Source organism: Salvelinus sp. IW2-2015, unplaced genomic scaffold (genome assembly GCF_002910315.2).
Source record: "Salvelinus sp. IW2-2015 unplaced genomic scaffold, ASM291031v2 Un_scaffold809, whole genome shotgun sequence".
NCBI classification, from domain to species: Eukaryota; Metazoa; Chordata; class Actinopteri; order Salmoniformes; family Salmonidae; genus Salvelinus; species Salvelinus sp. IW2-2015.
Genome location: NW_019942619.1, coordinates 503,551 through 516,322, shown reverse-complemented (window position 1 = coordinate 516,322; position 12,772 = coordinate 503,551). Strand labels below are relative to the sequence as shown.

The 12,772-nt window shown below is 40.4% G+C and overlaps 2 protein-coding genes across 2 annotated transcripts in view; one reads left to right on the top strand and one right to left on the bottom strand.

Moving 5' to 3' along the window:
- Positions 1–1,851: 1,851 nt before the first annotated feature.
- On the bottom strand, positions 1,852–9,844 carry LOC112068976 (ras-related protein Rab-23). The gene is made up of 7 exons (XM_024136225.2): positions 9,322–9,844; positions 6,774–7,014; positions 5,922–6,007; positions 4,041–4,197; positions 3,805–3,887; positions 3,602–3,694; positions 1,852–2,239 (listed from the first exon to the last, which is right to left on the bottom strand). The coding sequence occupies exons 2-7, from the start codon at positions 6,926–6,928 to the stop codon at positions 2,106–2,108; spliced, it is 708 nt and encodes a 235-aa protein (XP_023991993.1). The 5' UTR covers positions 6,929–7,014; positions 9,322–9,844; the 3' UTR covers positions 1,852–2,105.
- A 1,031-nt stretch (positions 9,845–10,875) lies between these two features.
- prim2 (DNA primase subunit 2) overlaps positions 10,876–12,772 on the top strand; it is a 111,178-nt gene continuing 109,281 nt past the window's right edge. The window contains exons 1-3 of the mRNA XM_024136222.2: positions 10,876–10,984; positions 11,273–11,424; positions 12,354–12,466. Coding sequence (XP_023991990.1) covers positions 11,277–11,424; positions 12,354–12,466 — 261 coding nt within the window. The 5' untranslated portion in view covers positions 10,876–10,984; positions 11,273–11,276. The remainder of the gene's footprint in view (positions 10,985–11,272; positions 11,425–12,353; positions 12,467–12,772) is intronic.

Below are 12,772 nucleotides of genomic sequence, written 5' to 3'. Positions count from 1 at the left end.
GTCTTGAGATGTTGCTTCAATATATCCACATAATTTTCCATCCTCATGATGTCATCTATTTTGTGAAGTGCACCAGTCCCTCCTGCAGCAAAGCACCCCCACAACATGATGCTGCCATCCCCGTGCTTCACTGTTGGGAAGCACCCCCCTTTTTCCTCCAAACATAACAATGGTCATTATGGCCAAACAGTTCTATTTTTGTTTCATCAGACCAGAGGACATTTCTCCGAAAGTACAATATTTGTCCCAATGTCCAGTTGCAAACCGTAGTCTGGCTTTTTTATGGCGGCTTTGGAGCAGTGGCTTCTTCCTTGCTGAGCAGCCTTTCAGGTTATATCGATATAGGACTCGTTTTACTGTGGATATAGATACTTTGTACCTGTTTCCTCCAGCATCTTCACAAGGTCCTTTGCTGTTGTTCTGGGATTGATTTGAACTTTTCGCACCAAAGTACGTTCATCTCTAGGAGACAGAACGCATCTCCTTCCTCAGTGGTATGACAGCTGCGTGGTCTCTTGGTGTTTATACCTGCTTACTATTGTTTGTACAGATGAACGTGGTACCTTCAGGTATTTGTAAATTGCCCCCAAGGATGAACCAGACTTGTGGAGGTCTACAATTTCTTTTGAGGTCTTGGCTGATTTCTTTTGATTTTCCCATGATGTCACGCAAAGAGGCACTGAGTTTGAAGGTAGGCCTTGAAATACATCCACAGGTACATCTCCAATTGACTCAAATGATGTCAATTAGCCTATCAGAAGCTTCTAAAGCCATTACATAATTTTTATGTATGCTGTTTAAAGGCACAGTCAACTAAGGGTATGTAAACTTCTGACCCACTGGAATTGTGATACAGTGAATGATAAGTGAAATAATCTGTCTGTAAACAATTGTTGGAAAATGCACTTGTGTCATGCGCAAAGTAGATGTCCTAACCCACTTGCCAAAACTATAGTTTGTTAACAAGAAATTTGTGGAGTGGTTGAAAAACGAGTTTTAATGACTCCAACTTCATATGTAAACGTCCAACTTCAACTGCATATGATTTAAATGCTGCAATATGTAACATGTAAACAATTGTGATTTCTAGTATCCTATGAAACACCTGTTTGTGCTAACCAGATAAAGAGAGATATATTGATTGGTATTGTCTGTGTAACAAAACACTCTTCACTGGCTCATCCATTCTATAAGATCAGTACATTTTATAATTTTGTGACTCAAGTAGAGAGCTTATTGTGCGAATCTCAAATTGTATTTGGTAATATAAGAGCACATTCTATTGGTCTTTGTTGTAATTCAGTATTCTCATACAACTACCAATCACTCCTACCTCACTTTAAAATATGTACATTTCTTACAACAATAAAAGGAAGTTAAGAAACTATTTGGCACTATGTTAAGTTTTAGGCAACTCATTTTCTGCCAACATTTGTTAAACACTTAAAATTCATATAAAAATACCTTTCAGAAAACAATGAACAATTATGTCCAAGTCTTTATCCACAATATACAGCATAGATTGAACCATATTCCATTAAAATTTAAACAAAATATGGTACAAAATAATCAGTATATCTCTTACAATAAACATATTGCACAGATGAACAGTCAAATGCACAAATGGTAATCTGTAAAAATCACATATGAACATACAAAGATGCCTTGTTAGTGAACTAGAATGTAACCCTTCCCTACAACATGTTGAAGGGTGTAAATGGGGAAAACCCTGCAACGCCCAACCCCAATTTCCCAAAAGATAAGCTTCAAGAATTCCATTCATGCTACAACATAGGTTTTGGTATCCATTGCAGCCACCAGGACTATTGTTACTTTCACCATACTGGTGCTTTAGATCTCACATCTATCCATGCAAATCAAAGGCTGGACTGGATCTGGAAAGATGCTCAACGTCATGATAGGCACAATGCGCAGGTGCAGATTAGATCTAGGTTGAGCTCAAATTGATATAACATACCGTATCCTATGCAGACTTTGGTCTGTGAAAGAATCTACCCCTATAATACACAATCATTCATCAATCAAGACTCTTTCCCTCACATATGGCAGTCAAAACTTACAGTATTGAAGGGAATGGATTGATTCTAAAGAAGGCTGCAGCTACTGAAGAGGTTTTTGCTCTTCTTGGTCCTCTGTTTGTTGGGCCGCAAGCTGATGATTTCACGGCCATTGCTGGAGTTCTGACTAGATAGGTTACTACTTGTGGTGTTGAAAACGCCTGTTAGGGTAGAGATTTGTAAATGACGTGATACAACTTTAAAGATTAATTTCTGACAGACAAAGTTACAACAAAACGTGCAATTTACAGTATCAAAGTTTACTTTGAGTTGTTCTGAACACTATAAGCCCATGTTCACCATATTGTGAATAAAATTTGCCACGGTAAGCTCACCTGAAAGCACTTTTTACTCCATTCGGTGAATATCAATCAAATGTATTTATAAAGCTCTTTTTACATCAGCCGATGTCAAAGTAATATACAGAAACCCAGCCTAAAACCCCAAAACACATAGCAAACTTATGTTTTAATAAAGTACCTTGTGAAAGGCCAATACTGCAAGACCGTATTTTATAATTTAGCTAGTCATGCTAGCAATAGAATAAGCTTTCAAATAATGCACCACAATCCAGATTTGTAATTGGACCGATGTTGAGAACGCAGGTATGTGTTCGAAACAAAAACTTGAAATGGGCTAGCGTTAGTTTCTTCAAAAGCTCTTCCAAACATATTTAAATTATTCAGTCCTATAATGCCATATCAATTGTGAATTTATCTTGCTTATTGAGAATGTGTCTTGCACATACTGTACAATTTATAGGAGCCTAATATAATTTTTTCTGGACAAGTGTGAATGTGATGCGTAAAGACCTTTAGGTCTATATGTTAAAGCCAACTAGAACAATGTGGACTCCAAAAACGGCAAACAAATTAGAGTTGATTACACAAATAGAGTTGATTACGCAAATACCGTCAATAGCCTACACAACTTGAGACAACTGCATGCAGTATTAAGCCATGGAGAAAGTTGATTGGCCAAGTGAGTGGTCAAGCCCTCGCAACACCTACAACTTATTTATTCATCAAAACCCAGACCTTTGTGCCACCGACAGCTATTGCACCAATGATTCCCGCTGTGAAAACACCCACAACTCAAAAGCACCATGTGGCTGTGCTAAAATTTACCATTAGGTACATTTGATTAAAATAGAGCCCGGAGACATCTTACTCAAGACCCTTTTTTCATCCTATGTTGTATGAACCCTACATTTTACATGAAAGTTGTCGTCATGTTACTGAATATCATGGACAAATGAGAAATGTACAGTAAATATAAAATGCAAAGGTTATGCATAATGTGTCTCATTTTATTATTTTCTTGGTAAGAACCATTTCAATGTGGGCATGTCCATGTACAATTTCCACGAGTGTAAGGGTTTAATGTTGTTGGTGGGAAAAAAACTGATCCAAAACACTAACTATCATTGCAGAACTAGCAGTACGACACAAAGTCCCTCTGTGGCCTTCAACAAATCAATCCCAGAGGTCTGGACTAACTGGCATGGTTATCAGGATGCTTACCAATTTTATTGCCTGCTGTATGCACTGCCTCGGGCTCCTCTGCTGTTTGCCGCTTGAGTCGCTGCAGATACTTATCTGCTAGGTATTTGAAAACTGAAAAGAAGAAATGGTAGATAAAAATAAAAATTAAATTGGTGATTCCCATTGCATCCTTCCTAACAGTTATTTTAACTGGTTAGTTGTACACAATTTCTGTATCTCACCTTCATTGACATTGAGGTCCTCCTTTACAGAGGTTCTGTAAAACCTCAACTTGAGCTTCTTGGCCAGACCTTCTGCCTCCTCACTACAGTACCAGGAGAAAAAGAGCAAGGATTACTGATCAATTCTGCCATGCTTGAAATATCAGAATATCTAATTAAGATTTATGTTCTACAAGCCATGCATCTTATACAACAAGCCAAGTCCAAAAAGGGAAATTGGTCACAGGAAGTCTTACTTTTTGATCATCGTGTCATCCAGAAGGTCAATCTTGTTCTGCACTAGGACAGTGGGGATGTCTCCCACCTCTAGCTCCACCTTCTCCCACCAGCTGCCGACCGCCTCGAACGACTCCCTGTCGGTAGTGGAGAAGACCAGAACACACGCCTGGGCACCTGGAACACATACAAAGACCAGCTGTCACCACAATGATGGATCTTCACAGCACGCACACATGCTTTCAAATCAAATAACTGATTTGTATATATGAACTCAGCAAAAAAGAAACGTCCTCCCACTGTCAACTGTGTTTATTTTCAAAAGTGTAAATTTTTGTATGAACATAACAAGATTCACCAACTGAGACAAACTGAACAAGTTCCACAGACATGTGACTAACAGAAATTGAATAATGTGTCCCTGAACAAAGAGGGGGTCAAAATCAAAAGTCAGTATCTGGTGTTGCCACCAGCTGCATTATGTACAAGATTTGCCAGTTCTTGCTGTGAGATGTTACCCCACTCTTTCACCAAAGCACCTGCAAGTTAGCAGACGTTTCTGGGGGAATGGCCCTAGCCCGCACCCTCCAATCCAACAGGTCCCAGACGTGCTCAATGGGATTGAGATCCGGGCTCTTCGCTGACCATGGCAGAACACTGACATTCCGGTCTTGCAGGAAATCACGCACAGAACGAGCAGTATGGGTGGTAGCATTGTCACGCTGGAGGGTCATGTCAGGATGAGCCTACAGGAAGGGTACCACATGAGGGAGGAGGATGTCTTCCCTGTAACGCACAGTGTTGAGATTGCCTGCAACAACAAGAAGCTCAGCCCTATGAGGCTGTGACACACCGCCCCAGACCATGACGGACCCTCCGCCTCCAAATCGATCCCGCTCCAGAGTACAGGCCTCGGTGTAACGCTCATTCCTTTGACGACAAACGCGAATCCGACCATCACCCCTGGTGAGACAAAGGGCTTGTCGGTGAAGAGCACTTTTTACCAGTCCTGTCTGGTCCAGCGACAGTGAGTTTGTTCCCATAGGCGACGTTGTTGCCAGTGATGTCTGGTGAGAACCTACAAGCCCTCAGTCCAGCCTCTCTCAGCCTATTGCGGACAGTCTGAGCACTGATGGAGGGATTGTGCGTTCCTGATGTAACTCGGCAGTTGTTGTTGCCATCTTGAACCTGTCCCACAGGTGTGATGTTCGGATGTACCGATCCTGTGCAGGTGTTGTTACACGTGGTCTGCCACTGCGAGGACGATCAGCTGTCCGTCCTGTCTCCCTGTAGCGCTGTCTTGGGCGTCTCACAGTACGGACATTGCAATTTATTGCCATGGCCACATCTGCAGCCCTCATGCCTCCTTGCAGCATGCCTAAGGCACGTTCACGCAGATGAGCAGAGACACTGGGCCTCTTTCTTTTGGTGTTTTTCAGTGTCAGTAGAAAGGCTTCTTTATAGTGTCCTAACTTTTCATAACTGTGACCTTAATTGCCTACCGTCCAGGCACCTTTGCCTACCGTCTGGACAGCTGTTAGTGTCTTAACGACCGTTCCACAGGTTCATGTTCATTAATTGTTTATGGTTCATTGAACAAGCATGGGAAACAGTGTTTAAACCCTTTACAATGAAGATCTGTGAAGTAATTTGGATTTTTACGAATTATTTTTGAAAGACAGGATCCTGAAAAAGGGACGTTTTTTAATTAAAAATGTATTATTTCTATTGTTCAATTTCCATATACCCCAGTTTGTATTTGTTGTTTTCTCCCCCCCCCCCAGAAATAAAATCTGGACATAATGGTGCAGTTCAACAGCTAACACCATACTGAAAAATGACCTGTCTGACAGACCCAGTGAAGGAGTATCATGTCCTTCCCTGTGAGTGAGGAGTCTTACCGCGGTAGTAGGCCTTGGTGATGGCATCAAACTCTTCCTGCCCTGCTGTGTCCCACAACATCAATCTCACATCTTCATCATTCACTCTGGGAAAGGAACAGAAAAGGGATTTCAAAAATACTTTGTATTGTGTGTATACATTTCTACTTGACTGTCATACCCGATACTACTCATACAACAGTTCTGCGCTAGAGGAGGGACAGTGTACTGACAGTCAAATGTCCTCCACACCTTTATTGCCATATAAAAACAATACTTTAAGCTTTCAGTGAGCGCACCTTCATCTGGCTATTTTGCCTCTATTATTCAATGCAGTTAGAGTTCTCTGGCATTTCCTGAGAATAACTATGCCTCCTCATACATCTGGGCACTGCATGTCCATTATCTGTGACCAAAGCCATTATCATGCCTTATTCATAAACAGCAGAATGAAATACCGCTTGACACTTTACATTTGAGTTATGGGTTTGCTTCACATCTGTTAAGCATAAAAATAAGGAAAATAGACTTACTGGAATGATAAGGAGAATGAGTAGTTTTGGGAAGCACTTTTTTTTTTTTGCGTTAGGCCAAAACTTTAAAAGGTCTTTCTTGAGCCAAAACACAGTTACCTAAAACAGTTCGTTAGACATGGATGCCAGGGATCTCTTATAAAATAAAAATCCTTATTTAACCTGTCCTCCCCTTCATCTACACTGATTGAAGTGGATTTAACATGTGACAACAATAAGGGATCATAGCTTTCACTTTGATTCACCTGTTTAATCTATGTCATGGAAAGAGCAGGTGTTCTCAATGTTTTGTATACTCAGTTTATTTGTAAGACACACTGCCAATAGAAAATCTCCTTACAGTATCTGCCTCTCCAGGAAGTCCACACCGATGGTCTTCTTGTAGTCCTTGGTGAAGATGCCCTTGCAGTAGCGCTGGATCATGCTGGACTTCCCCACCGCACCATTGCCCACCACCACCACCTTGATGGCCACTTCCATGTCCTCCTCCAACATGGCTGTGTCTTGCTGGGTTTTCTTAACACTTCAAGGCAGTCTGGTGTTACTTCAGGGGGGCTGGCACTGGATCAGTTAGACACCTCCTGATAGAGACACAATGACACAAACTTATGTTTTACATTTTGATAAACCTGACTTAAGGTCTTATCATTGTTATTTTCTCTGCCCAAAACCTGCGTCGTTCTGCAGCTCCAACGTCCAAGTTATATTCTCGCTGACTGACGAGCCTAGCCCACATAAAAACATCCTTCTGTTTGTTCAGCAATATGATGTACTTTGTTTAGATGAGGGGAACACTTTCTACCTCACTGCTCCTCAGTCTTCCCATAAAACCATCACTTGCTGGCCCTCCGGTCTGCTGTTTTACAGCGGAGTGTAAATATTAGCCAGTGCATCAATTTTATATTTTAGTCTTTTAGCAAACGCTCTTATCCAGAGTGACTTACAGTAATGAGTGCATACATTTCCAGGCTGCAGCCCTCTGAGGTAACATCAGCTGATGAATTCCTCATCCTTACATGGTACAGTCAGCTTCACTTAGCTCAGTCACTGCCTCGATCTTTCTGCTCCCACACACTTTTCCATTAGGTAGCTGGCTGCCTGGACCTGGCTGCGTGGACCTGGCTGCGTGGACCTGGCTGGGATTCAAGTGTTGAGGTCACGATGCTCCAGATGACTAAGCTATGCTGTCTTATGGGAACTGACAGTTTAGCTAAATCCCATATCTCCTGGATATGCGCAGGCAAACATCCCCACGGCAGCCCAAACCCCTTGCCTGGTAATGTGATCAACAATATCACAACATGTTGGCCTAAACAAAGTATCAACTTTGTAGCAAAATAATACCAGAGGCTAGTGCTATGGGCCTATCGCTATCAGTGACCTTAAGTCCAAACAAAACATTTTGTTCACAATGTGAAAAGCTCTGGTTTGACTTAACCTCAACAGACTATGCAAGGAATGTGTTGCTGATCTGTCTATGGTTCCACGGCACACAAAGCCAAGGTGGGCATTTTTCCTGGGTTTAAATGCTCAGAGCGGTTGTTTGTTATCCTCAGCTAGTCCTATTCATAAAATGGATGATCCGAAACCCAAAACCCACCGTAAACAGGCTGGCATCTCAACCACAATGAAACCACTACCTTGACACCTATTAATCAAGCCACGTCCTTGTGTAACCTAAACTGAAAACAAGTAAAACTTATACAGACAAACATGGAATATTCTAGGTAGATGTGGCTACTAGGCAACTGGAATGACCACAGATTGAGTTACAAAGTAGAGCCTCTCCCGCAACATCTCATCAAAGGTAACTGAATACAGTGCTGGCTGTAACTTAGCTGCATGCAAAGACACGTCAGCTTAATTTACCATTCACTCAGATTTGGCAAACTCTGTTTCAGTGACATGCACTTAAAGGAACTCTGCTCAAATTCAGCAGATGCAGCAAACCTTGGCAGAACTGGATGTTCCACTGTACAAAAACGTATTCCCTTACATTGACTCTTCACATATGCTCTGAATGGATAGATTTAGCATAAAATAAAACACTGGTCTTAGAGGAACGTGTTGGTATGTCTAGGCCTACCTGTAGATTGCATAGTTAGATTGTCAGGCTAGTAACTTTGAAGGAACAAACTGGTAACCAGGCATTCATCCACAGTACTTGTGTATGTAAACACTCCATTATTAAGAAGGTCACAATGGCCTACTTTAAATTGGAAGACAGGTAATTGACAAATTGCTGAAGAGGTTCACTTTAGAATGGCACTACTAACTCATTTACACCACTAGACAACATCTAGTTACAGTTCGTACGCCAGATATGTGATAACTATGTATCCATTACTGGGCGTTACAGGTTAGATTATACCAAACGCTGCCATAGATTTTTCAACTAACCTGCTTTTGGCGATACGGCCTTCGTTCAATTTCTGGGGGGAAAAAATGTATCTTATAAATGTCCGTGTACAGATGCAGGTGGTTCTACAAAAAAAACTGAAACATATTAAATACATGTTTGTACCTGTAACGCCCAGTAAAGGAAACAGTTATCACATGTCTGGCGTACAAACTGTAGCAAGACATCATCACCCGGGAATTCTGCATACACTGAGCCGAGAGAGGATGGGGCATATTGCAGAGGTTTAGGACTTGCTGAACAGTGTTATAAAAAGTGTTTTTTAAATCCACTAAATAAATTAAGATGTCAGATTCATGCAAACTCATAATTTTACATTAACGTTAATAGCTAGCTAATATTCATGTTATTTGTTCGGAGGCTGTCCAAAGATTGATACACATTCTCCCTTATGAAGAACACGGAAACAAAGAATATCTGAGACAGCAATTGTATCAATAGTGCAAACTCATAACATTGTTTATCTTACCTGCATTACAGTTACATGACTGTGCGACTCTTGTCTTCCAGATACAAACGTCCTAATTATACCTCAGTGGCTGCAACAGGACTAATACAAAATAGAATTGCTGCGCGATGAAAGATAATAAATAACGTTTTTTCCCTGCCCCAAAATATATATAAGTTATAATGAAAACTGTACCATAGTAACAAGCAAATCGTTGAAATAATTTGAAACGCTCATTTAGCTAGCAATCTAAACTAAAGAACGATGGATTGTCCGGCCTCCACGTTCAGCTAATATTAGCTAGCACGTCTCCCCAGAGTACTATAGCATCTAGCTGGGCTTGCTAGCTCTTTAACGTTAGACAATGTCACAAATCATTCAACAATAACTAGCGAAAACTATCACGATGTTGACACAAGAGGAGCTAAATATCAACGCGTTTCATCTATGTAACAAGTCGTCTAATTATATTTCACAAAGCGACTATTTGTAATCAAGACATTTTAGTTGCCTTGCTAGCTGTTTGCTCAGCTCTCCCAAACTGCAAGTTACCACAGCCACAAAGTCATTATTATGGATAAACCCCGCCTATTTCTATAATTGATCTTCATAAAATCAGATGTTAAACCTAACCACACTGCTAACCTTATAAATAACCCTAACCTTAAATTAAGACCAAAAAGCTAATTTCAGTTTCCATTCATTTTTACGATATAGACATTTTTTACTTTGTACTTTGTTGCTGGGTTACTAGTGAGAACCCACAACTGCAGTCCGGTTGCTATAAACGCGCTTGGTTTCCGGCAGCAATAGAAGATCCACAGTTAACTGCAACTCTCTTCTGTCCCTGGGTCAGTTTCTGAAATGCAAAGCGTGTAAAATACATTAAAATACACATCCTAGCTGATCTCGAGTCTGTTTGTGGAAAGGTTGTGTCGTAATTACTCAAATTACTTCACAGATTGTGTGACTACTCCCCCCAAACACTGATCAATGGTCAGTTTCCCTAGTTATATTTTTCTATCCACCTCCGAGTTTCCGGGAAGGGTGTTCTGATCCTAGATATGTGGTTAGAGGTGGAAGAATGTCATGAGACACAGAGTCGGCGTAAAGCTGAAGCAGAAAAAAAGTAAGATGAAGCATCGGTTTAGAAAGTTTTTTTCACCACCAAATATGGTAGTGAGAGAAAGTCCAGTCGCGGGTTGTGGGAGAGTATGAAACATATATCTCAATACATTTTTCTGTTCCCAAAACTACAATCTGTTACAAACACACTATGTTTTATAGAGTTGACGCTTTGCCAAAGTAAAACAAAAAATGCAGTTGTTTATAAGGAGTGCAAGGTCAAATTAAGTTTGTGCACACGCGCGCTTCACAGAGGAGGCGTTCCCTAACGGATAAATGGAAACGTATGCTTCTACGCGCCAATAGAATCTCGCTAGCTCGTGATTGTCTTTGCCCCACGCCCTTGCTTGTTCTGTCCACTGTAAACGAGACAGATGAACTATCTTGGGTTAATTATAAATATCTTTGTCAGTGTGGCGAAAACCGGAAATGACAGACACGCATTTACGTCATTTCCCCGCGCTGAGATTAGAACGCTGTGTGGCAATTGGCGGGAATCAAGACAAATAGACAGAAGCAAAGCTAGCTCTCTTGATAAAATAAGTGAAGCGAGATACCGGTAAGTTGTTAGAATTGTAGAACGTTTTAGCTATCTATTGTAACTGATGAAATATAAACCCCAAACTTGTCCGTAGTTACCAGTAGCACGGTAGTTAGCTAACGTTAGCTTGCCATAATAATGTTATTATGAAGGCAGTGTGTGTTCGTTTTTCTTTTGGACAACTGTCAGAGATGTTCTCTTTGACTAACTAGATAATACGTATAACCAAAGAGAGTGCAGTACTAGCCAAGAAGATCATTTTGTTAACTCATAATAATATTTGAGATGCCTTGCTTCATCTTCAAGAACCATGCAGTTCTACAGCAGAAGAAAGAAGTTGATTGGCAACTCTCAGACTGAGCAGCTGTATGGACATTGTCTTCAGTTCTATGGTCAGCCTCCCATCGAAAACATTTCTCTCTCCGAGTTTGAGACCTTCGCTGTAGACAGGCTGAAACGTAAGTTGTTTAGCTACCTTAAGTTACTTCTGGTTTACACGTGTATTGTTATGAACTAACTGGTAACACTTTACTTGACACCCAGCGTCACAACACGGTATGACAGGACCATGAACATAATATCTCATAACAGCTGACATAACTTATCATAACCTGCCATAATATGGTGATAACACTGTCATGACACATTTAGACCTGTTGTGACATTGCATTATTTTATCTGGTTACCTACATAAGTGTCAACCCCAAAACAAGGCAAAACGTTACATTACACCATAGTCTACTTGTCAACAGTATGTTTGTTATATAACTTAACATTTTTCTYAAATTGACCATATTATCATTGCAATTGTGCACAAAATCTCAAACATGCACCTACCCAAATGCTCGGTTGCTGATGACTGGGATGAAAGCAGGAGAAGATTTTAGGAGCAGGATAAGACACCCTCTTTTTGACTGACTGACATATGGGCATGTATGTGATCTTGCTTCTATGATAATGCTGCTTGACAGTGTCAAAGTTTWAAAAAATTTGTCCAAGGAAAGTGATACAGAATTTGTCATAATGCTTCATGAGTGTCAGTGTATTTTCTGCAAGTTATTTAAAATATGATCGGGAAAAAAACATGACTGTAGAATTCATTACAACAACAAATTACTTAAGAAACTTTCAAACGAAAGTAAACTTCTTGGCAGGGAAAAATGTGGGTTTTGACACTTATGTAGGTGTCATTACAAGCCATACAATAATAATATACAGTGTCACAACAGGTGTAAATATGGGATATGACAGGTTGTCAGCTGTTATGACTGTGTTATGACGCTGGGTGTCAAGTAGTGTTACCACTAACTGGATACATTTATCTGACTCCCCTTTTATATACATAACTAAAGTTACATGGTGTTTTGATCTTGTTTTGTCATTCCAGTGTTGAAGACAGTTGAAAACCTTGGCGTGAGCTATGTGAAAACATCTGACCAATATACCAAGAAACTGGATGCAGAGTTCTCAAACTTGAACTTCCCCTACAAAATAGAGGCTGTGAGTACAAAATTATGAATTCCATAGTGCGTAGCTTTTTAAAGAAGATACTAATAGTTAGAGCTGCTCCCCCCCCCAAAAAAATCTTGGTTGACTGAAAGTAATCAGTTCTTTTGACCAATTGATTGGGAAACATTTTAAAGTGTGTTTTTCCATACAGACAACCTGTTTTAATCAAATCAACTACTGTATATACTGTATGCATTAAGCTTGTCTGATAAAAACAATACACAAATGACTCAAGAGGGAGCCAGAGATCAAGATAACCAGAACAAAAAACATAACCTGTCCCAATCATCTTCCTCC